Consider the following 23245-nt stretch of genomic DNA (forward strand, 5'->3'; position numbering starts at 1 on the left):
ACAGAAATATATCTGCCTCTACCTAGGATCAAACTCACAGCCTCCTGATTGTGAGGTGAGAGCTCCACCACCACACCACTCAAAATCCTCCCTGCTATGCCTTAGATTTAAGGAGAAAGTTCTTTCCATTTGGAAAGATGGACTCTGAAGAAAAATGAGAAAGATTCTAAAAAGAAAAATAATAATAATAATAGAAGAAGAGATGGGGGAAACGTAGCTTATCTCCATGTTGGCAAGACAACTGCAACACAAATACACAAGGAAGAGTAGAGAGGTTAGACACGTTAATGGGACTGAAAATATTTAAGTATTTTGGAACTCACGGGTATCGTGCAGCTGTCAGCATCTCGAGATGTGAAGGACACATTGCCCAAGTGAAGAATAGCAGCAAGGATTTGGAAAATTCCCATCTGGCAGGAATCAACAATTCCTGTTGTATTGGGGAGGGGAAAATTTAAAAAAAGTTACTTTGTATAACAACAACCTATTAGGTACCTAAACAAGACCAATACAAGGTATAACTGACAATAAGGTAACAATTCATCACTGAGTGAGGGGAGTCACCCTTTTATTTTTATTTTTTACCAAAAAGGCAAGAACTTACAGCCACATCCAGTATTCAGACTGTAGACTCCCACTTGCAAGAGATGGAAATATGTTCTTTGTGGGTCATCATAAACTATCAATGCTTCTATATCCCTACATAAACCCCCCCTTAATATTTGCCTTCTTACAAATGGGTTTTTATGCGAATGTAATCACATTTTTGAATAAAGTAGGTGGCTACAGCATTTTTACAATTCAAAGCAACGCATCAATATTGTCATAAGTGTACACTTTTATTCTCGAGCAAGGCATATGCGTTTGCTGAAAGAATTTGGTGAGTTTTGCACCAAGCAATAAATGCAACAGCCTTACAGTGCTTCAAATCTTATTTTTCTCAGAAAGTCACCTGCTCTTCGTATCCCTGCACAGAAAGCTGTTTGTCACTGAAACAGACATCTGCTGTTCCTCCATTCCTCTTTGGTGCAAATAGTAGTTAGCAACTCTCCAGAACAATTTGTATTTTGCAAACTATTATGCTCAGTAAGTGGAACCTTCTCTTAAGCAGCTATTCATCCTTGTAGGGTTTTTTGTTCTTTTTGCAAATAATAATATGCAACAACAGTTATCCTAAGGGAAGCCTTTGAAGAGTCATGTACTTACCCAAAAGAGCGCAGGCCCGTCGAGTGTTAAGCATTTCCTTAGCGTCATCAATTCCGTCAATAACTGGGCTCCCCCCTTGCTTTGTATAGTGAAAATAGCCTGCATTCCCTATTTGAACAAAAACAAGATTGACATGAACTTGAATATTAGTAGCTTGAGTTGGTCGTTGTTCTGTTGGTTTGAGTTCCAAGCTTGGCAATTGGGTTGCAAACGTTTCATCGCCTTTCGAGGAGACAACGTCAGTGTGCTGTGAATTGTGCTCGTCTGATGATGCCTCCTCGAATGGTGACGAAAAGCGCACTGACAAGGTCTCCTTGAATGGTGATGAAATGTTTGCAACCCAATTGCCAAGCTGGGGAACTCAAACCAACAGGCCAAAAACAAGATTATTTTTTTATAACAAAATGCACTTCAAAATGCTGTTATGACTTTCATGCAACAGTCAAATAACTGCAGCCAAACAAATTGACTATTAGTTCATTATTAAGAATTTATGTCCCTTGCTTCGTAGGCTGAAATTACTAAAAAAAAAAAAAAAAACTAGACTCTCTTGGAATGAAATCCAGTTTATATTCAAACTTCAAAATCAGAGATTCGATGCAGTCAGAGGGATCAAGCAAATAACGATTTCTCTTAAATTATTACTGACATTGGTAAAATGTTTGGAACATGCATAGTACTAGATGCACATGGAAGATAGATGAGCATTAATAGATAATAAAAGTACTTTATTACAAGTAAATGACAAAACGTGGTAAAACAGTTACCGTTACATACCCAATCTTAAAGCTTTAAATTCAGGCAATGCCGCAGAAGCACATAGCTGATAGAAGATATGGTAATTTCTCTCTTCTTCCGCCTTTAATACAAACAGATTATATTTGACATGAACTAGCATGTCAATGCTGACTCTTAGCAACCAACAGACAGCTGTCTCCAGGAACAAATAAACTATACACAAATACATACTCAGAAATAATATATATAGTAGATGAATTTCCTGTATGACGCATACTATCCTGAGAAAGTTTTGACTAACAAACCCATAATTTGTTCCCTGCTGAAAACTTCCACTAGTTCTTGAGGCTTCCTCCGGAACAATAGATGTATAGATACTTTCTTCCTTAAATTGATCATTTCCACTCTAGACTGCAGTGAGGAAAACCAACAACATCCCACTCCAGATATAACCAGTCATGCACAGTTTTCTCCCCCAAATCCTCATTATGCAGCTTCAAAATAAGGCAGAATCCACTTTACCTGGAACACCACTCTCGATTTTTCTAGGAGGTAAGTTCTCATGTTAGCACCTGTGATTCGATACCGCTTATCGAAACCAATTTCAATGTACTTCCCAAAGCGACTGCTATTGTCATTTCTCGTGGTTTTAGCATTGCCAATAGACTGTGGAGAAGGAAAAAGGACAGGGTTAGAAATCTTTTTTTTAAAAAAAAAAACCCAGTCCAATTATAAATGGCACCTTAAGAAATGCTTCTTTCTCACACACATGGGACAGGATGCCTCTTGTAAGATTAGGATTTTCTGAGAACACATGTGCATATCCAAAAAGAAAGACAGACTACATCATGCTTGAGAATTAATGTTTTAACAATTGCCAATTTTTAATCATATTAAAAAGCGAGGCCTCTACCCCTAATTTAATCTATACCATGTCTCTGGTTAACATACTCAGATGCATAGTGCTGTGGTTTGCCAGCATCCGGTGCAGACAGCAGCGGAATCGGACAGTGGGGAAGAACAGGGACCAGTCAGGGAGTCTTGAGAGGACTTGGACGAGGGTCCTGCATCCGATGCAGAGATGGCGCCAGGACCATCTGGGAGTGGGGTGCTGCCTCCAGAGTCTGGCAGCAGCAAGGCAGAAGAACAAGGGGAGCCTGTTTCCAGTGTGCGTATGCACAGAGCTGCTAGAAGGCGAGAGCAGCTGAGACAAAAGGGGCGACTCGTGAGTAAGGTTGCGAGGTGATTGCCCCTCCCATAAGGGATAAAGGACAGGCAAAGGTCGAGAAACCTTTGCAGGAAGTAAAGTCGTTGTTTCAGTTTAGATTCATTCTTGAAGCTCTTTGTACTTTGGCTGGTTTATTTTCTAGTTCATTTGATACTTCTGTTTTTGGCAGCACTTCACAGAACTGAAAGGTGTGTGCTTATCTTGGGGGACTGTTTGAGATGAATTCCGGCTGGGAATGAAAAGAATTCCCAGCGTTCTAATAAAATAGGTTTTGCTTTTAAAATAAATGTGTGCGCAATTACGGTTTAGGAAGCCTGGGTCAGAACACATACAATATTACTAGGCACAAGCAGATCTATTTTGTGTAGGCAGAGAATTGTTTTACTAATTGTTTTACTGTGTACAAGATAAGTATACACTACCCCAACAGACTTTCTTTCAGAAAATGCATCCATATATTTTTGTTAACAATAACTGCATGTTAGTGACAGTGCAGCCTACACCCACAAACATGGACTATTTCATTCTAAGATTGAATCAGAGGTTTTGTTGGAAGCTGAGGGTGGAGGATAACAATGATTGCATTTGTACATCACCAGGGATGTAGTGAAGGGATTTGCACAGGCTCAAAAAAAAAAAAACCATGAATGCGTATTTTAAATTATGATGGCTCAGGATTTCTGAGAGTTGAAGTCCACAGGTTTTAAAGTTGCCATAGTTGTTCACCCTATCAGGTCAGGAATCTTTATACACCTAGAAGGAAAAGTGAAAATGCACACGTGGCATGCCTATTGGTTAGTATACATTTTTACTAATAATTGCTCAGTGAAGTTGCTTGCAAATTCCACACCGCACAGCAAACCAGGCAGAATTACCTGAGCTCTGAATACATCAAAAACACCTCTGACAAAGTTGCATTAGGGTCACCTCCACTTTGGGTTTTGAGTTTCAAGAAATGCTTAAAACAAGGAAAAAAAACAGATTTTAAAATATTCAAGAAAAAGGGGGCGTTGGATTTAGCAGGAGGTCTGCTGAATATTCTGCATCTGGTCTATATTTCAGCAGGGCGAATATATATATATATATATTTAACCTTCCCTCCCCATCCATTTCTCTTTTGCCTTATATTTCGAGGACTCCAACATTTTCCTGTTTTCCTTCAAAAACTGTTAGCCCTTACAATTTTAAATCAGTTATCTGATATTTATTTATTTATTTAGCAAATACATGGGCTTATAGTGGGTCAAATGTTAATATCCAGTCCACCCAGCCATTCAAGGACAGGTGGTCTATGTTGAAAAAAAAATCAGGTATTGGGCCGGTGTGAGCTCTTGGTGGATATTCGGACACAATGTGATGGATATTTTGTCTGACATACAATAGCAAGAGCACTTAAGACTTATATATTACAGCCCTCTTTAAGCAGTTTACAGAGTGAGAATATTTTCCCCAATAATCTGGGCCTCATTTTACCCACCTCAGAAGAATGGAAGGCTGAGTCAACCGTGAGCCTGGTGGGATTTGAACTGCCAAATTGCAGGCAGCCGGTAGGCAGCAGAAGTAGCCTGCAGTACCGCACTCTAACCACTGCGCCACTGAGGCGCCTAGTCCAAACTCCATCATCCAGTATGGTTGAAGCAGTAAAGGGGAAACAAGTCGCCTGGTGGCAAAATTGCTCTCCAATTTATGTATTTTTTTTAAAACCATATTCTGGTCTTACCTCCATTATAGGATTAGAAGCTAACACTTTCTCTTCAACGTTGGCTTCACTTGCAGACCCGCTCACTGTGGCAAAGTATCTCATGGCATACTTGGCAGACACGGTTTTCCCGGCTCCTGATTCCCCGCTTACAATGATGGACTGGTTCCGTTCATCTCTGAAACAGAAGCAAAAGTCATGGGACAGAATAACAGAGCTGGTCTGCCAGTCCAGGGGTCGCCAACCTTTTGGACCTCAGGGACCCACCAAACGAATAATTTTAAATCCCACGGACCAGAGACCCTGGGAAAATCTCAAAAAAAAAGTCTGCAGGAAAATCTCCCACCCTGTTTTCCTATGGATCGATCATTATTTGGGATCGCAGGATACCGTCTCCAGCTCCATTCTCGGAGAGAGAGAGAGAGAGACTTTTGGCTTCATGCAAGGAAAGCAGCAGAAGCAGCAAAAGTCTTTCTTTCTCTCCCCCACATTCCATCAGGAATGAGTCTTTGTGAGACTTGTTGCGCCGGCGCAGCTTCTTGGAGCAAGAGGGTCCCAAAGACTCATTTCTGGTGGAGTTTGGGGGAGAGAAAGAAAGACTTTTGCTGCTTTCCTTACGTGCAGCCAAAAGCAGAAGAAGAAAGAAGCGGAAAGAAGCAGCCCGGTGGCCAGGCCAGGCGTGTAGGCCAAGTTCCCCCCCCTCCACCCTTTCCCTCTCCCCTCACTACCTTGTGTTGTTCGCAATGCAAGTGACACAAGCCTTGTGTTCCCACGGGCCATGTGGGCAGTGCAGCCTTGTGTTCCCACACAGCCTGGATGAATTGCTTTGGGGGGCAGGACATTTCTCTGAAGACCCCCAAAATTTTCTCACAGACCACCAGTGGTCCCCGGCCCACTGCTTAGCGACCACTGTTCTAGTCCAATCCCCTATTCAAGCAGGAAGCCCTATAACTTATAAACCCGTAATTTAAATTGTATATGAATGCAGGTAGTCCTTGACTTATGACAACTGAGACCCACATTTCTGTTGCTAAGTGAGACGTTTGCTAAGTGGGTTTCGCCCGATTTTTACGACCTTTCTTGCCACGGTTGCTTAGTGAATTATTGCAGTAGTTCAGTTAGTACCACAGCTGTTAAAAAGGGCTTCCCTGTGGACTTTGCTTGTCGGAAAGTCACGAAAGGGGATCCCATGACCCCCATCCTAAATATGAGCCAGTGGCCAAGCATCTGATCCCGTGACCACGGGGATTCGGCAATGGTTGTAAGTGTGAAAAACGGCCATGAGTCGCTTTTTTCAGTGCCCTTGTAACGGTCACTGAATAAATGTCGAAGGTTACCTGCATATGGCTCTTGTTCTGACCCGGCCTTAGCAGGTAATTACTCACCAGAAAAAACAAACCCCTTTTCAAACAAGTTAGGGACAGTCTTTATTCATGCGGATAAACAAAAGAACCCAAACCTAATTAGTCCCAAAAGACCTGGTTCTGACCCAGAAATCCGAATTGCTTGCTGTATCCTAAAAACGAACTGTTGCCTGCGACCACCAGCCCCTGCCAAACCCTTATTTGTTTCCCAGGGAGGGGCTCCTCCTGCTTTTCCTTGAGAGCCGGCTTATTGTTTTCCTTTGCTCTCCTCTCCTTTCCTCTCTGCCCGTACATGCATCTGGGACGGGCCCCATCTGTTCTTCCTCCTCACTCAGCTCAGGCCCCGAAGAGAGCTGCCTCTCCACCTGGGGGAGGATGGAAGGCCCCGGATCTGCCTCTGTCTCTTTCCTTATCCAAGCCTTCCAAAAGCTCCGAAGCCAGCCCAGCCTCTCCCTCCACCTCTGACTCTGCAACTAGCTCGGCTGGCAGATGACGGGCCAACAACACCTACATTTATCATGACAACAACCCCCCTTCGTACCACAAAGCTGCTAGTCGGTGAAAAGCGAACACCCCCATCCCACAAACCTGGCCATCTGTTTGTATGCCTCCTCAGCCACAGCAAAGATGTGGGGGTCCATGTCCCCCATATTTTGGCCACTGTAGGCGTTGATGATGTCTTCGCCATAGATAGGCAGCTGCTCGTAAGGATTTATGGCGACTAAAACTATACCTAAAAACGAAAGAATAACGAAGTCAGGGAAAAGGGGTGGAATTAATTCAAGGAAAGATTTCACCCCTGTTGAATTTGCAGCCACCACAATAAGTATTTCCCCTTTCACTTTGTCAGTGCATTGGCTAAATAATGTAGCTATGATGACCCAGGGCATGGCATAAAGACTACACAGAGATAATCAGATCCCTTTTATTATCTCCAACTTTGCCCCCAGTGTCCAGGTTACCTTCTGGCTGGAGAAAAACTCTCCCAGGAACAGCCTTTGACTGCAGAGAATTAAGTCCAAAACAGGGTAAACACAAACTGTAACTTAAAATCCAAACAAGCCAAACTGAAGTAATTAGTTTGGCAGCACAGGAGCAGAAATTTCAGACTTGAAAGCACGGCAAAACTCATACAGTTGGGAAGACGCCAGGGACACAGATAAGCCATGACAACACAAGATAAAGTCACGTTGCTTCCAGCAGCCTGCTGCACGCAAGCCTGCCTTTCTTATCAACCATCTTCCCAGCTTCAGCTAATGAAGGGAATCAGGGCTCTCTCCTCCCCCGTAAGCCACGCAACCCACGTTGCTCTCTTCTCCATTCCTCCCTGCGTGCCCTAGGATGAAGAGGCGGTGGGCCTGGTTCTTCCTCTGAACTCCCTCTCCCTTGTTCTACCTCTCTCCTGCTCTGCCCAGCCAGATTTTGCCCTTCCCCAGCCTCCTCCACAGCCAATGGAGCCATACTCCCATTCCCTGTCAGCTGTCCAACTTCCTCCTCAGATTCAGACTTTGACAGGGGCATGACAGTAGCTGATATCATACGTAATGTGAGTGGTCATCTGTAGGAGACACGGCTTCCAGTATGAGTCATGGTTGACCAGAGACATCTCCGTGAACAGGAAATCACCCACAAGTGCTCGGAATGCCAACTCCAAAAGAGTAGTTTCCCATGGATTTGACTGCCAGGAATGCCAAAATCTATACTCTCAGCACCAACAGAACCTTTGATAAAGACACTTCAGTAAGGATACTAAGCTCTAACTCACTTTCTAATAACATTTGGAAATGTTCAGTTTAACTACTTTATGGACATTAGAGCTCTTCAAAATATTGAATTTAATTAGATACCTGATGAGTTTTGCTTTCTCTGGGTTAAAAAAAAAAAATTAAACGGGGATTTAAGAATTCAAAATAATATACAGTTGGCAAAAAGCAAAAAGATTAAGTTCTAAACAGATTGGAAAACCAGGGAGATTTGGGATATTGTTTATTTTTGCTGTAAGATTTGAAAAACAGGCATGTAATTAAATGACATACTAGAGAGAGATAACTAAAAAAGAAATAAACCCATATTAGGAGGCTTGGTGAAGGTTGCTAATGGACGCTAGAGGGAACTAAAGGACCAAGCAGAAAAGAATCAAAATGACTAAGCCAGCTATTGGAAATACAAAAGACAAATCAAGAATACTTGTACAGAATAGAACAGGAATAGTAATCTATAGAGAAGGAGAAAGGCATATGAAAAACTTAGTTAAATTAATAGAAAGTTTATTAAATAAACTCTGCTTAAATCTCTTCCTAATTCTCATGCATTTTTAAGATCTTCCTATTTTTTTAAAAAAACTTCCCTAATTGAACCAACTTCCAAGAAACTGATGAAAGATCTATTACTCTTGTCAGATGCACACACTGCATGCACATATCATCCCAACGACTGAAAACACAGATGTGTCATGTGACTTTGCTCAATAACCGCACAGTAGAGTTTAAAATAGCATCTCACATGTTCAGGTAAGCTTAATGCCTGTACATATGTGACAGTTATTTTGTCTATTCTACAAACTTAATTGACGCCAACCCATGACAAGATTGGAAAAACCCAATCATTGCATCATTGTGGTTTTATGCAACCAGCAAAGATATAGACATTTCATGGTTTTAAAAAAAATACTAAAACCCCTATAGTTGTGAAAGAGATATTGTAATTTTTTTCCAGAACTTCATTTTTTTTATTACTGGCCTGGAATGTGCCATTTGCCTACACCAGGGGTCTTCAAACCTGACACCTTTAAGACTTATGGACTCCCAGAATTCCTCCTCCAATCATGTTAGCTGAGGAATTCTGGGAGTTGAAGTCCACAAGTCTTAAATTTGCCAATTCTGAAGACCCTTGGCCTACACTAATGAGAAATAGCATGAAAGAGACTTCAGAGGGTGCGTGCTTACCACAATATGTATAAATGAGTTTTGAGTCTATAAATCGAACTTTGAGATTGTGGAGAACAGCAGGTTCATGAAGATAGCTGAGTGCTGTCAGGTCATTTTCACCCACAAGTATGTCTGGATTTCGCAGGGGTGGTAGGTCCTTAGACTTAGCATCAAGTTTATATTCAATATCCTAAAAAATGACATAAAGTACATTTGAAGACTATTTTGTAGGTTTTCCACAACGTTCATTAGCAGTGTGAATTAAAAGGAAGCTTGAGATGTCCTAAAGATGCCAAGTTTTTCTATAACAAGCTTACAAACTTTTTGCTCAAGTTGGTTGTATAGCTAGTACATAAAGTACTCTTTTAATGGGATTATTTTTTACTTTATTTTAAGGAAACTTTAAGGCCAACTGGAAGACTTTAGTAGCAGGTAATGGCCAAATGGTAATGGCCAGGTAATCACCAAATAAATAGGGTTATATCATAAAACTAAAGATTTCAGAATCAAAGTATAACAAACCTTACTAAATATAACAGTAAAATAAACATTACCTTGCCATCCTCAAGTTGAAGATGCAGGACTTTATCTCCTGGTTTATAATCTTTCAAAAGTTCTGCTGACTTCCACACTAGTTCTGAATCAGGTATCCAAATTCTTGCATACTAAAAAAACAAAAACATCTGCAACAGTTATCTGGTTTTTTTAAAAAGGGATTTATATTAGGAACATAAACACATTTATCAGCTAACATTTGTAGCTCTTCTCTCAAGTCAATGTTACATATTTCTGATCATTTTCTCCCTTAATACCAAATTTGGCCTCCCCACTGGCTGGCAAAAGTCCATCTACAAGTCCTTACTTTCCAGATAAACCCCTTTAAAATAGGGGTCTTCAAACTTGACAGCTTTAAGATTTCTGAACTTCAACTCCCAGAATTCCTCGTCCAGTCAAGTTAGCTCAAAAATTCTGGGAGTTGAAGTCCACAAGTCTTAAATTTGCCAAGTTTGAAAAACCTTGCTTTAAAAGATGCCATCTTTCTCTTACCAAACTCAGAGTAGCATCTCCCCTCAAGCTCAGTTTGCAAGGAAACTGAACAAGAATGTGTTGGACTGCATAGGAGACAAGTGAAGTCTGCAACAAAATACATCCACACCCCATCCAAAAGGCGAATCACTTAAGGGCCCAGCAAACATTAGCAAGGATAAAGCCCACATAAACTCTGAGACATTTTACTCTTTCTATGGATGTTAAGCTGTGCGCCATAAAAAAACCCAAAAGCTTAATTACTATGGGCTACACAGACTTGACAAATTAGTTGGCATTCAAGGCAGCCTTATTTACCTACCCAGAGGATCAATATTACATGTAATGATCCTAGGAAAATACTATGAATGTGGCAAGTCACCTTTTCTTTTTAACATATTTTGCTTTTGTCACCAAAGATAAAATACAAAACAGGAAAACTGTCTATGGAGATTCTCAAGTCATCCATGTCATGGCTGTCCCAAAGATGCTTTTTCAAGAGGCAACTGGACATTCTGGTTTCCTGAGGATACAGACAAACCTCCAAGTGGCCTCGACGACTCTCTAAAAAGGATGCAAATGACCAGCTGTCTGCAAGGAATATAAAGTCTTCCATTCCTCACCATCCAGCCAAAGCTGAAGAACCTTCTTGGATGAGAAGCGAAACATCTTCAAAGAAAAACCATTAACTCTAGTTGCCTCTTGAAAAAAGCACTTTTGGGACAACCATGAACCTGGATGATTGAGAATTTCCATATTTTCCCATTATATGTTTTATGTTTAGTGACAGAAGAAAAATAAATATGTTCTAAAAAAGGATGACTTGCCACATTCATATTATGACTTGTCACAAGCACCTTTGGGACAAAACAGGGGAAAAAAATCCAAGAAACGTCCAATACTAATAACAAAATGGCATGTGGGGCATGTTGGACAATTGGTAATATTAACTGCCAATCCCATTCTCACCAATAATCTAAGGAAATGTTTCTCAACCTTGGCTACCTCAAGACATGTGGACTACAACTCCCAGAATTCCCCAGCCAGCATATGCTCGCTGGGGAATTCTGGGAACTGAAGTCCACATGTCTTGAAGTAGCCAAGCTTGAGAAGCGTTGTTCTAATGTCACAACATCGGAATCTTGTTTATCTCTGCTGGGAAAACCACAACATCAACCAGTTGCAACAACAAGGACCAAGGGAACACATTTCCATAGAAACCAGACAACCAAAACCCACTGCGCCCACTACATGAGATATTTAAAGGAATAAGGTCTGCCATCAACAGATGCTCACTGCGTTTAAGTGTGCGATTTTGATCACCTGGGTTTCTGCACTAATATTCCAACCGTGGCAAAGAATCCTCTTAATAATTAAGCTGCAGGAGGTGGATGAGTTGTGATTATTTTCTCTTATTTCACCTGAATTTCAACCAATTCCATCCGAGAGGATCAAACTTGGTTTTATATTGTTGCCTATAGTGCACGCAGCTTGCTTGGATAGCAATGTCCTGCAAAGCAGGGGTCCCCAACCACCGGGCCGGGGACCGGTACCGGTCCGTGGAACATTTCCTACCGGGCCGCCAGTTTGCTGGGCGCCGCCCTCTTGTTTGACAAGAAAGTGCTTCTGGGTGAGCTTTTCCAGTTGGAAAGCGGTGTTTGGGTCCTGAAGGAATCCTCGCGCCTTAGTTTCATCGAAGTGGGGGCTTGAATGAAACTAAGGCGCAAGGATTCTTTCAGCACCAAAACAAGGCGAGCGAGCGACCGTCCTGAAGCCGTCCCGAAGCGAAGCCCATCGACAAAGGTACAAAGGAGGAGTTGAAGGTGGCGGGGAGAAGCGGGGGACGGCTGGCTGGCCAGTCGCTCGGCTCGCCTTGCCTTGTCATGCGTGCTGATGCCGGTACCGGGCCGCGGATCATTTTGTGATGCCGGTACCGGGCCGTGGCACAAAAAAGGTTGGGGACCACTGCTGCAAAGGATCCGTGAGGTTTTTGCTTCAGAATCTAAGCTTAAGAAATAGTTGTAGAAATTTTTTTAATATTGTTTTACTTTTATCCTGGTATTTTTTATATGACCAAATAGCTATCGAATAGCACAGATTTTCCCCCAGACTTTAAACTGGTCTGTGATAGAGAAGAAAACAATATTGTGTTTCCTGGGAAAAGCTACCATCCACTCCTCAAAAAAATGGAGAACTTTTCTTTTTAAAAATGGGGGAATCATGTTTTAAAGCAGGGGTCCCAAACTTGGCAACTTTAAGACTTGTGGACTTCAACTCCCAGAATTCTCCAGCCAGCTATACTGGGAGTTCTGGGAGTTGAAGTTCACAAGTCTTAAGGTTGCCAAGTTTGGAGACCTCTGTTTTAAGGTAATAACAATCCATTAGAAGTTCAAGCAGTCAATTAAAAAAACTTTCATTTCTTAATTATCAGATAGGCTTGAAAAAAACTCTTTAAGTTATCTCATGGAAAGACAACTTGATATAAATAATACACAGGTGGATTCCCCCCCAAATAATTAAATGCCATCTAGTATTCTTCGCTGAACCTCCATGTGTGGAGATTACAAACCCTTGGAACAGTCAGACGATGAGGCAGCCTTTGAAGTTTTTCAACTGTAAACTCATTACATTTTGATAAAAAGAGCACTGACAGGATTCTTTCTGTTCCACAGAAACAACAAGAGCGTTAAAACAATTTTTTCTTGCATTTCGTGATCTAATCTAAAATCATATGAGCAAATCACCAGACCAAACTATGGGAGCAAAACATTCACATCATAAGACTCACTTAAGGCACCAGTGGTGGTAAAAATAGGTATTTTTAAACTCAGGATTGTCAAAACAGGGTGTAATACGCTTCTCAAGTCTATTTTAAAAAAAACCCACTGGAAAAGTGTAAGGGCATCACTAATTTTTTTTTTTAAACATCATTTTGGGACTTAAAAAGGGAATGTTAGTAACAAATGCAACTGAATAATAAATATTTACCATTTGTACTCAATAATTTACGTACATTGTTAACATATAAAATCAGGACATATCAAGAAGTGTTATTGTTAGAAAAGCAGTTATGTATACGGGGCTACTCAATTACAAGTACCAACTACTCAAACCCAAAAGCAGCATTATAACAACATTTCATACCACATTAAGCATGAATGAATACATTGGGAACGCTTTCCCTGGGTTTCAGCCAATGTGTCCCTTTCTTCTAGCAACCAGAGAAGGTTTCTTTCCAACATGAAAAAAACAATAAATAAATATATATTTTTATCAAGCCTACTGGATCCTGTGCCTGTCAGCAGTATTTGAAATTTTAGCTTGGTTTCTGGTCTCCTTGTCCAAATTATATTGTTTTACACGTTCCAAATATAAATTCCACAACAAGATCAACCTCTCCATCATTTTATACAATATGTAAAGTAGTAGTAACATGTTCACAGCTATCAAATCCCTCCCTCCTATTTTCTTGACTCAATAAACTTCAGTCTTGCAAAAGCATAGCCTGCTTCCCTGAACATTTAATAGAAACTGGGCCATTTGAGGGCAAAGAACGCTAAGGAAGTAAAGAAGAGAAGTTTTGCTGTGGCAGCAATAAAATGTCAATGGGGCCAGTGAGGCATAGAGAGGTTAAGGCAAGTGTGTCTCTACCTTAGCCACTTTTAGAGGTGTGGACTACATCTCCCAGAATTCCCCAGCCAGCATTGTTGGCCTGGCATCAATCATGGCATTATGATTATCCTTTCAAGCTAGATCCTACAAACAGAGGAAGCAACTGTTCATCGCCAGAAGACAAAATGTGATCTCAGTAAGAAGCATAAGAACACGTTTCTGGCTGAAACAGAGTTGCTGTCCCTCAATTATGGCACACCCTTTGCTCAGATTACAACGTTCAGATATCTCATTTGCTAAGTTTGCAAGAACAGGAAGACAGAAGATTAGCAAATTTAGTGGAGAAAAGGAGGAAGGAAAAGCAAGTACAATACTGGCTCCTTGCAAACAGAAAACAAATGCAGGAGGAAGGGGGAAGGTTTTAACCTATCTCTCTCTGTGAGCATTGTTGAGCACGCTGTTTTACTTCAAACTGCAGTTTTAAAATGTCTTCCTCTCCTGAAGGAAATAAAGGCAGCAAACCATGTGAGATTTCTACATGACTAAAATTTGTTGGTTTTTTTTTTTAAAAAAACATGTTTTACAGCTTTGCCACCTTTACAGGAAGACGACTTACACCTAGATGATTGGCAATAGGAAAAGCAAAACAGAAGCCCCATAAGGAAGTCACATTAGACTTTAAGCTGCAACCCCTTTTAAAACCAAGAACACCCATCGTTGATATTAATTTGTTCTGGGAGCATTCCGGACTGCCTTATTCTCAATGAAAAAAACAAGACAGGTGATGTAAAAACCAATAAATCATTAGAAGGAACAGTTTTACCCTAAGATCAACATTAGAAACATAAGAAGTTGAACCAATAACTATTACATTTTCATCACATCTTCTTAGATAAATCTTTTGGAAGGTACTTTTGTCAAATAAAACTTGCTTTGTTGTCCAACTAAAGAGTTGTCCAGTTAGAACCAACATTTTCTCTGTAACTGTTAGGCAACAGGAACCTCATCAAGCACCCAGACAAAATCCCATAATATAATAAGACAGGTTTCTGTAAATAAGTCCCACTACATTCAACAGTAATTATTTTGCAATAAAACGTAATATAGTTTTTCCCTAACTGGTGCTCCCCAGTACTTTCAATTCCTGCAACTCCCATAAAATCCCATAAAATTAGAGTCAACGCACTGCAGGGAAGCAAAATTAGAGTCAACGCACTACAGGGAAGCAAATACAGTATTCAAAATTAATACTGGAAAAAACAACATCCTCTGTCATTAATATAAAGTTAAATATGTAGTATCATTTTTGAAAAAAAATGGAGCATATTAATATACTTGCATGCATATTAGATTCTGCCAATCTGAACTAGGAAACATCATTCCAAAATTATTCCAAAATTGTCAGTTTCCACAGGTAGAACAACAACAACAAAATAAAACCACAATTCACCTCTAAAGAGCCATACAATGAATACAATAGACAGTTTGATCAACAACAACAACAAAATAAAACCACAATTCACCTCTAAAGAGCCATACAGACAATGAATACAATAGACACGGTTTGATCGCTAAATTTACACACCAAAATATACTATTCTCTTCCATTAAAACTACTCTGTACTTTTTCCCGTAACATGCATAAATATTCCCTTTGGGTACAATCCATTGCAACTGAATCAACCAACTCCTTATGCAACTTTAAACAGGACTGCCATCTTGGCAAAGAGGTTATGATCTCCAAATAACAAGATCTAGCACTTAAATCCCATACATAACAATAAGAAGGTAACTTACTTGAATGTACATATGGGTCAAACTATCCACTGTTTTCCAGTATTCACGGTGGTGCAAACTTCTGCTAATCTGAGCGGCAATCATTGTCACCTTGGTAAGCGAGACATGGGATAAGACCTACTCCCGTCTGGCCTCTAGTAAGCCCTGTGGGTTGGAGCCGATTCTAGCAGACAAAGTGATATTATCCACTCTCAAAGCAACGTAAGGATCAGTTGAGTGACAGCTATGTCAGACGGCTGGATTCCTTCCTTGCCAAGAGTTCTGCCCAAACGTTCCCCAGCACAAAAAGCCAGAATGTTTGTTCTCTGTGCCTCTTGGAAGAATGGCAAAATCCCACTGTCTTGTGACAGTCATCAAATGCGAACGGTTCAAAAAAACATTGCTCCCAGCAGTAATTTGTTTTCACCATTCCTATGAAGTCTGCCGGCATTGGGTCGTTTGTTCTTCCTCTCATAGAAACAGTGAGATTAATAGCCAAAGTGTTCAATATTCAATAATCTGCCTTAATCTTGGCTTCTTGCTTGCACCCGTTACATGCCATCCCCCAAATCTGCTCTCTGTATAATTTTTCCATATTGCCAACAACTTCAAAATTAATTTACAGATTAACAGAGTTGGGAGGGACCTTGTCTAGGTCATCTAGTCCAACCCCACCCCCTGCCCAAGCAGGAGACCCTACACCATTTCTGACAAATGGCAGTCCAATCTCTTCTTGAAAGCCTCCAGTGATGAAGCTCCCACAACTTCCGAAGGCAAATTCTGTTCCATGGGTTGATTGTTCTCACTGACAGAAAGTTTCTCCTTATTCAGTTTCCTTATTCTCCTTGTTCAGTTTCCACCCATTATTCCTTGTCTAGCCTTCAGGTGCTTTGGGAAATAGCTTGACCCCTTCCTTCTCTCTGTGGCAGCCCCTCAAATATTGGAAGACTGCTATCATGTCTCCCCTGGTCCTTCTCAGTGGCCTTCCGCTCTGCACTATTAAGGGGACAGGAGCTTGGAAATACTTTTGGTCATGGCCCTCTCAGTCTAGGATGGCTCGTCTCCTCTCAAGGTAAACCTTCAGAAACACTGTGAAAATGGCATTTTTTCCAAACAGACATTTGATAAATAAGTATATCTTTCAGATGGCCACAGTTGACTACAGACGTAGATGCTATGATCCACCTATATTTTGCTGGTAGCAGAGTACATGTTTCTACAGGTAATACTTTCCGATTGTATCTATAACCATGGCGGTCATATCACACAGGCAATTTATGCATGGCTTCAGCATCCTATGTTTTTGCAAGACTCTATCCTTACTTGGGAACATCTAAAAAAATGGAATTTCCCTTTTTCAACCTCCCTTAAAGCACTCTCATCAAATCATCTTGCAAAGCGCTGATTCATAGGGTGGATTGCATCAAAAAAGACGAGGGAGTGCTTAAGCAGTTTTGACATTTGAGCCTATCCAGAAGTTAACGATCAATCGCCTACCACACCCCAAAGTAAATTCATTTGCTTGAAGTGATAAAGATATTTTAAAAATAAATGCTAATATGTATTGTTATAGAAATGCCCAAGTGTTTGACACATGCTACAAGACTAGATTTTTAAAAATAGGCTCTTTAAAGTAAAGCGTTAAGAGAATCTTTGCATGGATATAATCTCTGCAAAGAAAGCAGATATACTGTCATGTAAGAACATATGTTTTCACATTCTACTCCGCACCATGTTAAAAAATAATTGGCCCAGTTCTTGGCAGTCATGCAACAGATGAGAAATTCTAGCTGCTGTCATTTCACAGACATATCATTTCACATCAACTGGTCAATATACATCCTAGACCCATGATGGTGAACCTATGGCACACGTGCCACAGGCAGCATGCAGAGCCATTCGTGCCAGCACGCGAGCCGCAGGAAAACTTACCTCACTGCACATGCGTGCGCCTCACAGCTGATTTTCAGCCGGTTTGAAGCCTTTTTCGGCCTCCCAGAGGCTTGAGTAAAGCCTTTGCAGGCCGAAAAATCATTTCCTATATTTCCGGAAATACCGGAAGTGATGAAACAGGCCCATTTTTTCGACTGCAAAACCTGCAGAAGCCTTCCTCAATCCTTTGGGAGGCTGAAAAAGGCCTCCAATGGACCGAAAATCAGCTGTGAGGCACAGTGCAGATAAGGGCAGCAGGGGGGGATTGCACACACATGTGCAGGGGACATGGGGGGGTGCATTGTCTTCTGGGTGCTGGCATGCAAGTGTGCATGTTAATGCGAACGCATGCAGTTTTTGGCACAGGAGCCCAAAAAGGTTAGCCACCACTGTCCTAGACAAAGTCATGGATGAGTTCACACCTTCCCTATTCACACTGTGATTCTCTACAGCAAATACCTTAAGGCTGAAGATGTTCATACAAGCAATACATTACGGGTAGTCCTCAACTTACGACCACAACGGAGTCTAACATTTCTGTTGTTGCGAACCTTGTTGATCTTTGCCTCATTTTACAACTTTTCTTGCCACAGCTATTAAGTGAATCACTGCAGTCGGCGAATTAGTAACCTAGTTTAGTGAATCTGGCTTCCCCATTGCCTTTTGCTTGCCAGAAGGTAGCAAAAGGGGATTTTGTGACCTTGGGACACAGAACAGTCATAAATATGAACCAGTTGCTAAGTATCCGAATTTTGACCACATAACTACGGGGATGTGGCCATAACTCAACATTTTTCAGTGCCATCGTAACTTTGAATGGTCACTAAACGATCTGTTGTTAAGTTGAGGACTACCTGTACTGCTATCACTTGATGAGACCCAAATCATCATGTTTAGGTGTTTTCTCTAATTAACATATTTCAAAATGAGGCCTTGATCAGTGGAAGTGTACCTCTTGAGCTGTGCTTGCAAATATTCACAAACGTGAGGATATTTGTTCCAAAGAATTTTGGAGAAAGGGCAGGCAATACATCCAGACCGATTTCTTGGAAATTGCAGATTTTGGTCTGCCCAGCATATATGAATAAACATTTCCCATGAAACGCCCTGTAAAGCAAGATTATTTCTTCATAAATAAAATGCTGCCTCTCATCAGTTCTGCCGATGTTCATCATACTTTCCTTGGAATAAACCGCACAGTTAAGACAAATTGTAATCAACCAAAATATCAGAGTTGGTTTGCATGGCTTTCTTTAATGAATAGAAAGGGTTTTTTTTTCCTTTAGAAATAAATTGTAATTTCAACTCATCAGTCTACCAACACATTGCATTTACATTTGTTAAACTGTGTTCACGCTCCATTTCTCTAACTTGCTTGCCTCTAAAATTGCTGTTGCAATTTTATAAAGCTAGCTTTCTCAGGCTATGATGCTAAAAGTCTGAGCTTTTGTTGGTTTTCTGTTGGTTTGGGGTATATTTGATTGTTTTAGTCTTCTAGATGCTTTGTATTTGGTCTTTTCTGGATACAGCTGCCCAAAGTGCTTTGGGAGTTAGATCAAGGGTCTTCAAACCTGGCAAGTTTAAGACTTGTAGACTTCAACTCCCAGAATTCCTGAGCTAACATGACTGGAGGAGGATTTTCTGGGAGTTGAAGTCCACAAGTCTTAAAGCTGTCAAGTTTGAAGGCCCCTGAGTTAGATCATCTCAAAATGTTATCATCATCACCATTACCATTGCAATACCTGGAGGCAGATGAACAGAAGAGAAAGAACTGGAAAAAAAACGAGACAAAAGTGTCTTTGTCTACAAATGTCCTCCTTTCCTCTTAATCATTAATATTTTGCTTATTTCTGACATTATCCATCTCCCAAATCTGATCTTAGATCTTAAGCACATGTGCAACTTCCGGTGAAACAAATAGGTCACAGGGGTCAGCTGAGCTAAAACATCTGGTTAAAGAAATAAATGCCTAAAGTTTTGAATACTTTTATCTACTGCACTGTTGTAGCTGTGCCCTAAATTACAGACCATCAGGAATCTTACATTCATTAAGGTTTCCATGCAAATGTTGTTAGGCCAGGGCCAGTAAGATTTTGATGCTTCCAGGCTATGGAAATATTGATCCTCCCTCATTCACTGAATTTTAAAGAGGAGGAAGGAAAGTCCAGGGAACATCTTCCACAACCATTTTCTTTCTGCTTCTTTCAACTGCATATCACCAGCCACTAGCCGCATAAAAAAATCCATTAAGGAAAAAAGTTAGTTGCACAATGTCTCTTAGCCAGTGAATTAGCAGGCATCTGAAAGTATCCTTTGAAACAGAATATATGATTGCATATACTTAACACAATTATTCTACATGGGTTATCAAAGAAGGCATCTATACCTCACACACACCCCATGTACTCGGGTGCAAACCTCACTGATTTCTCATTAGACACGGATTCAATTGACAAACTGGGCATGGCTTGTCGAGCGAAGGGAAGGACCAGGGGAGACATAATATCAGTCTTCCAATATTTGAGGGTGCCACAGAGAGCAGGAAGGAGTCGAGCTATTTTCCAAAACACCCGAAGGCCAGAAAAATAATAATGGAAACTGAATAAACAGAGATTCAACCTGGAAATAAGGAGGAATTTTCTGACAGTGAGAGCAAAAAACCCATGGAACAGCTGGCCTTCAGAAGTTGTGGGAGCTTCATCCCTGGAGGCTTTCAAGAAGAGATTGGACTGCCATCTGTCAGATATGGTGTAGGGTCTCCTGCTTGGGCAGGGGGTTGGACTAGATGACCTACAAGGTCCCATCCAACTCTGTTAATCGAATCTAATCTAATTGTTAAATGGCTTGCCTTATTTTCAAAATAAAACCACCCTATTCCACTTTCCACAGATCACACCATCTGTCACTTAGTGAAAGCCAATGTCACAAGTAAAGAGATTTTATTGCCTTGCCCCAGTGGTAAGAGGATTTTTCACTTGATGTGGTTCCTCTTTTTTATGTTGAGCTGCATTAGTTCCAATTTATGTACTCAAAGAACAAAAGCTTGGCTGACTAATGAATGGAGTCAATTCAAGCTAAAAGACTGCAACATCGCTGCAAATGAAGTGATTGGAGAATTTATTAGGTTACACATCCTTCAGGACCTGTGAATTGAGTTAAAGTCGCCTAACTTTTCAAAGTGACCCAGTTTAGTGTAGTAGACGAAAGCACCAGATAAGAAACTGGGCAAAATGTGAATTGTAAAGCTGTTGTAGGCGCAAAGTCAACTGTGATAAATATGAGCACCTAACAACTGGATGCCTTTGGGCCAGTCACTCCCTCTCAACTCTAGGAAGAAGGCAATGGCAAGCATTTCCAGAAACGTTGCCAAAAAAAACCTCATGGACTTGTCCAGGCAGTTACCAGGAGTCAAGACTGACTCAAAGGCACCTCCCCGAGAAAAAATCCTTTGCAAAAAGCACCAAGGAACAAGTAAAATAAAAAGAAAGTGATCTGATTCATGCTAGTTAACTAAATTATAATATGCTAATCCAAAATTAATTAATGTAACACACGTCCCTAAAGAAAAAAAAATGCCATTTCCACATCACCATTTTTTTAGGCTTTGCAATTCTCTAAACAGCAGAAAAGCAAAAATACTAACAGAAGAGTTTAAGAAAAAATTGAGAATCTCCACAGACGAACATAGCATCTTAAGTTACAGAACCCTGGGCCATTGCTAAATCCACCTCATGAAAAGTTAACTAACTATTCATGCATTTAAATTTCTCATACTGAATGAATAAAAGAAACACTCCATAGCTGCCATTGAGTCATAACTGCCATCTTAATTTTTTTTGCAGCATCCTCCAAACCAAGTACTTTTCTTTTTCCAACAAACAGATCTACATCATCAACATATATGGAACAAGAGAAGGAATTTCCCCCAGAAATAAAGAATTGAGAGTTCCAGAAAAAAGGAAATAAGCAGGTTTTACCTGCTTACAAAAGTCAAAACCTTATAGTAGTGAAATATTTTTTTATCAGTAGTAACATCAATCTCTTATTCATCATTCCCAGACACAAGATTATCACTAGCTGTACAGTGTTAAGAAAGTAAAATTACCACTTCTACCTCCAAGGAAAACGAAACTTATTGCTGAACAGAATAAGCAAAGAATACAATGACATTGCAATTAGGCAAAGATTTGCCAAAATTACACATATTTCCCCATCCAGGCTGGCTATTCGGAGAACCCAAAAGTTTCTATTCCTTGTGGCGTTCAGCAGGCAAGCTTTCTCTAAAACAGCCCCCACAATATTTTCATTTCAGCAATATTGGAGCTCCCAACTTGCTGCGATTCCATGAACAAGTGAGAGCTGATTGAACATGGTTTTTGGTCCCACGTGACTGACAATTCATGCCTGTCTTAGGTGCTATTTTTGCTTTCCTTTTGGGGTTAACTTTGGGTTTTTACATTAAATTGGATGCAGTTCTTTAATGTCAGTTTTTTCATTAAATGTTGCGTAGCACACCACCCAGAGTCCTTGGGGACCAGGGCCGCGTTATAAGTACTGGAAATAAACAAACACAATTAAACCAAATATGATTCATGCTTTGATAGCAGAATAAAAAGACCGGTAGTTCAAAGAAGCCTTATTATAAACAAAAGACAGCTTTCCATCCGTGCACTGATGAACCATTTTTTATTCCTCCTAGAGCTGCCATCATAAAAAAAAAGCTAATTTTTCTAATGCACAAAACGATGCTTTTTTGTTTAATCTTTATAGGGCAGTGACTTCAAATTCCCAACCACTTGGGGGAGGGGGGGGGATGAATCTTGAGGAAGGGCCTGCCAACACTGTAAAGTGCAGGTGCAAAAGTTCTTAAATAAGTTTTTTTTTTTTAAAGATATAAAAAGGATGCTCCATCCTCCTTGTGTTTGGATATGCAAAGAGAGAGAGAGAGACAGGGATAATGATGGAGGCAAAAATAAATGGAGGACACGGCCGGTTAAGATGCAGGCTGAAAGATGCTGCAGGCCCAGGTTGCCATGTCGTCCTGCTTTTTGCATTATATGGGGGATTATATGGAGGACAACACGAAACAAAACAACAACAAAAAAGCGAGAAACGCACATATAAAAAAAATACATATTATTTAAATATACGGGCGTTTCAATGAGCCCCAAGCTAGGAGACAATGCCGCATCCAAGCAAGGATGGGGAGGGAGGCTCCGTCCCTACGGCCGAGACGCCTTTCCTTAATTCCCCCCACGCCAGAAAGAACCCCCCAGTCAAAAAGGGGGAGCCAGCAATCACCCCTTTTGGGGCTCTCGCCCCCCCCCCACTGCACCCCCACGGCGTTGCCAGGCAACCACCAACGGCCACCCGGGCAGGCCTGGCCTCCTCCCGCGCGCGCCTCTCCTCACCTTCGTGTAGAGCTCGGAGGCCGCCATGGTGGTGGTGGTGGTGGTGGAGGGGGAGCAGCAGCAGCAGCAGCAGCCTCCGCTGCTGCCGCCGCCTTTCCCACCCGAGGCTGGCGGCGAGGTCGGCCTCGGAGCCGGCTGGAGGAGCCGAAGGCGGGGCGGACACGAGGGAGGGAGGAGAGAGAGAGGCGGGCGGGCGGGCGGGCGGCTTACTGGCTCCCCTCGGCGGGCAGCGGCTGCCGTGGCTGCCGAGCCGGGCGGGCCATGTCGCTACCTGAGATGCGCCGGGAAGAGGGAATGAGAAGATGCGGGCGGCCCCTCCGCCGCTG

General features: G+C 41.3%; 1 protein-coding gene across 4 annotated transcripts in view; it reads right to left on the reverse strand.

Annotated features, from left to right (window-relative positions):
- The window catches only part of MYO5A (myosin VA), a 65817-nt gene extending 42572 nt beyond the window's left edge, over window positions 1–23245 (reverse strand). For 2 of the 4 annotated variants that reach the window (XM_087941899.1, XM_087941898.1), the window contains exons 1-9: window positions 15598–15734; window positions 9717–9827; window positions 9181–9352; window positions 6824–6968; window positions 4893–5049; window positions 2467–2610; window positions 1984–2065; window positions 1207–1314; window positions 324–430 (exon numbers count right to left, since the gene is read on the reverse strand). In XM_087941899.1, coding sequence (XP_087798025.1) covers window positions 324–430; window positions 1207–1314; window positions 1984–2065; window positions 2467–2610; window positions 4893–5049; window positions 6824–6968; window positions 9181–9352; window positions 9717–9827; window positions 15598–15681 — 1110 coding nt within the window. In that variant the 5' untranslated portion in view covers window positions 15682–15734. Of the gene's footprint in view, window positions 1–323; window positions 431–1206; window positions 1315–1983; window positions 2066–2466; window positions 2611–4047; window positions 4128–4892; window positions 5050–6823; window positions 6969–9180; window positions 9353–9716; window positions 9828–15597; window positions 15735–22919 lie in introns of those variants that run through there. The other 2 variants (XM_026709606.2, XM_087941900.1) reach the window with 2 other exon arrangements.

This window comes from Pseudonaja textilis, chromosome 13 (assembly GCF_049901715.1).
Source record: "Pseudonaja textilis isolate UNSWEBS1 chromosome 13, rPseTex1.2, whole genome shotgun sequence".
NCBI lineage: Eukaryota > Metazoa > Chordata > Lepidosauria > Squamata > Elapidae > Pseudonaja > Pseudonaja textilis.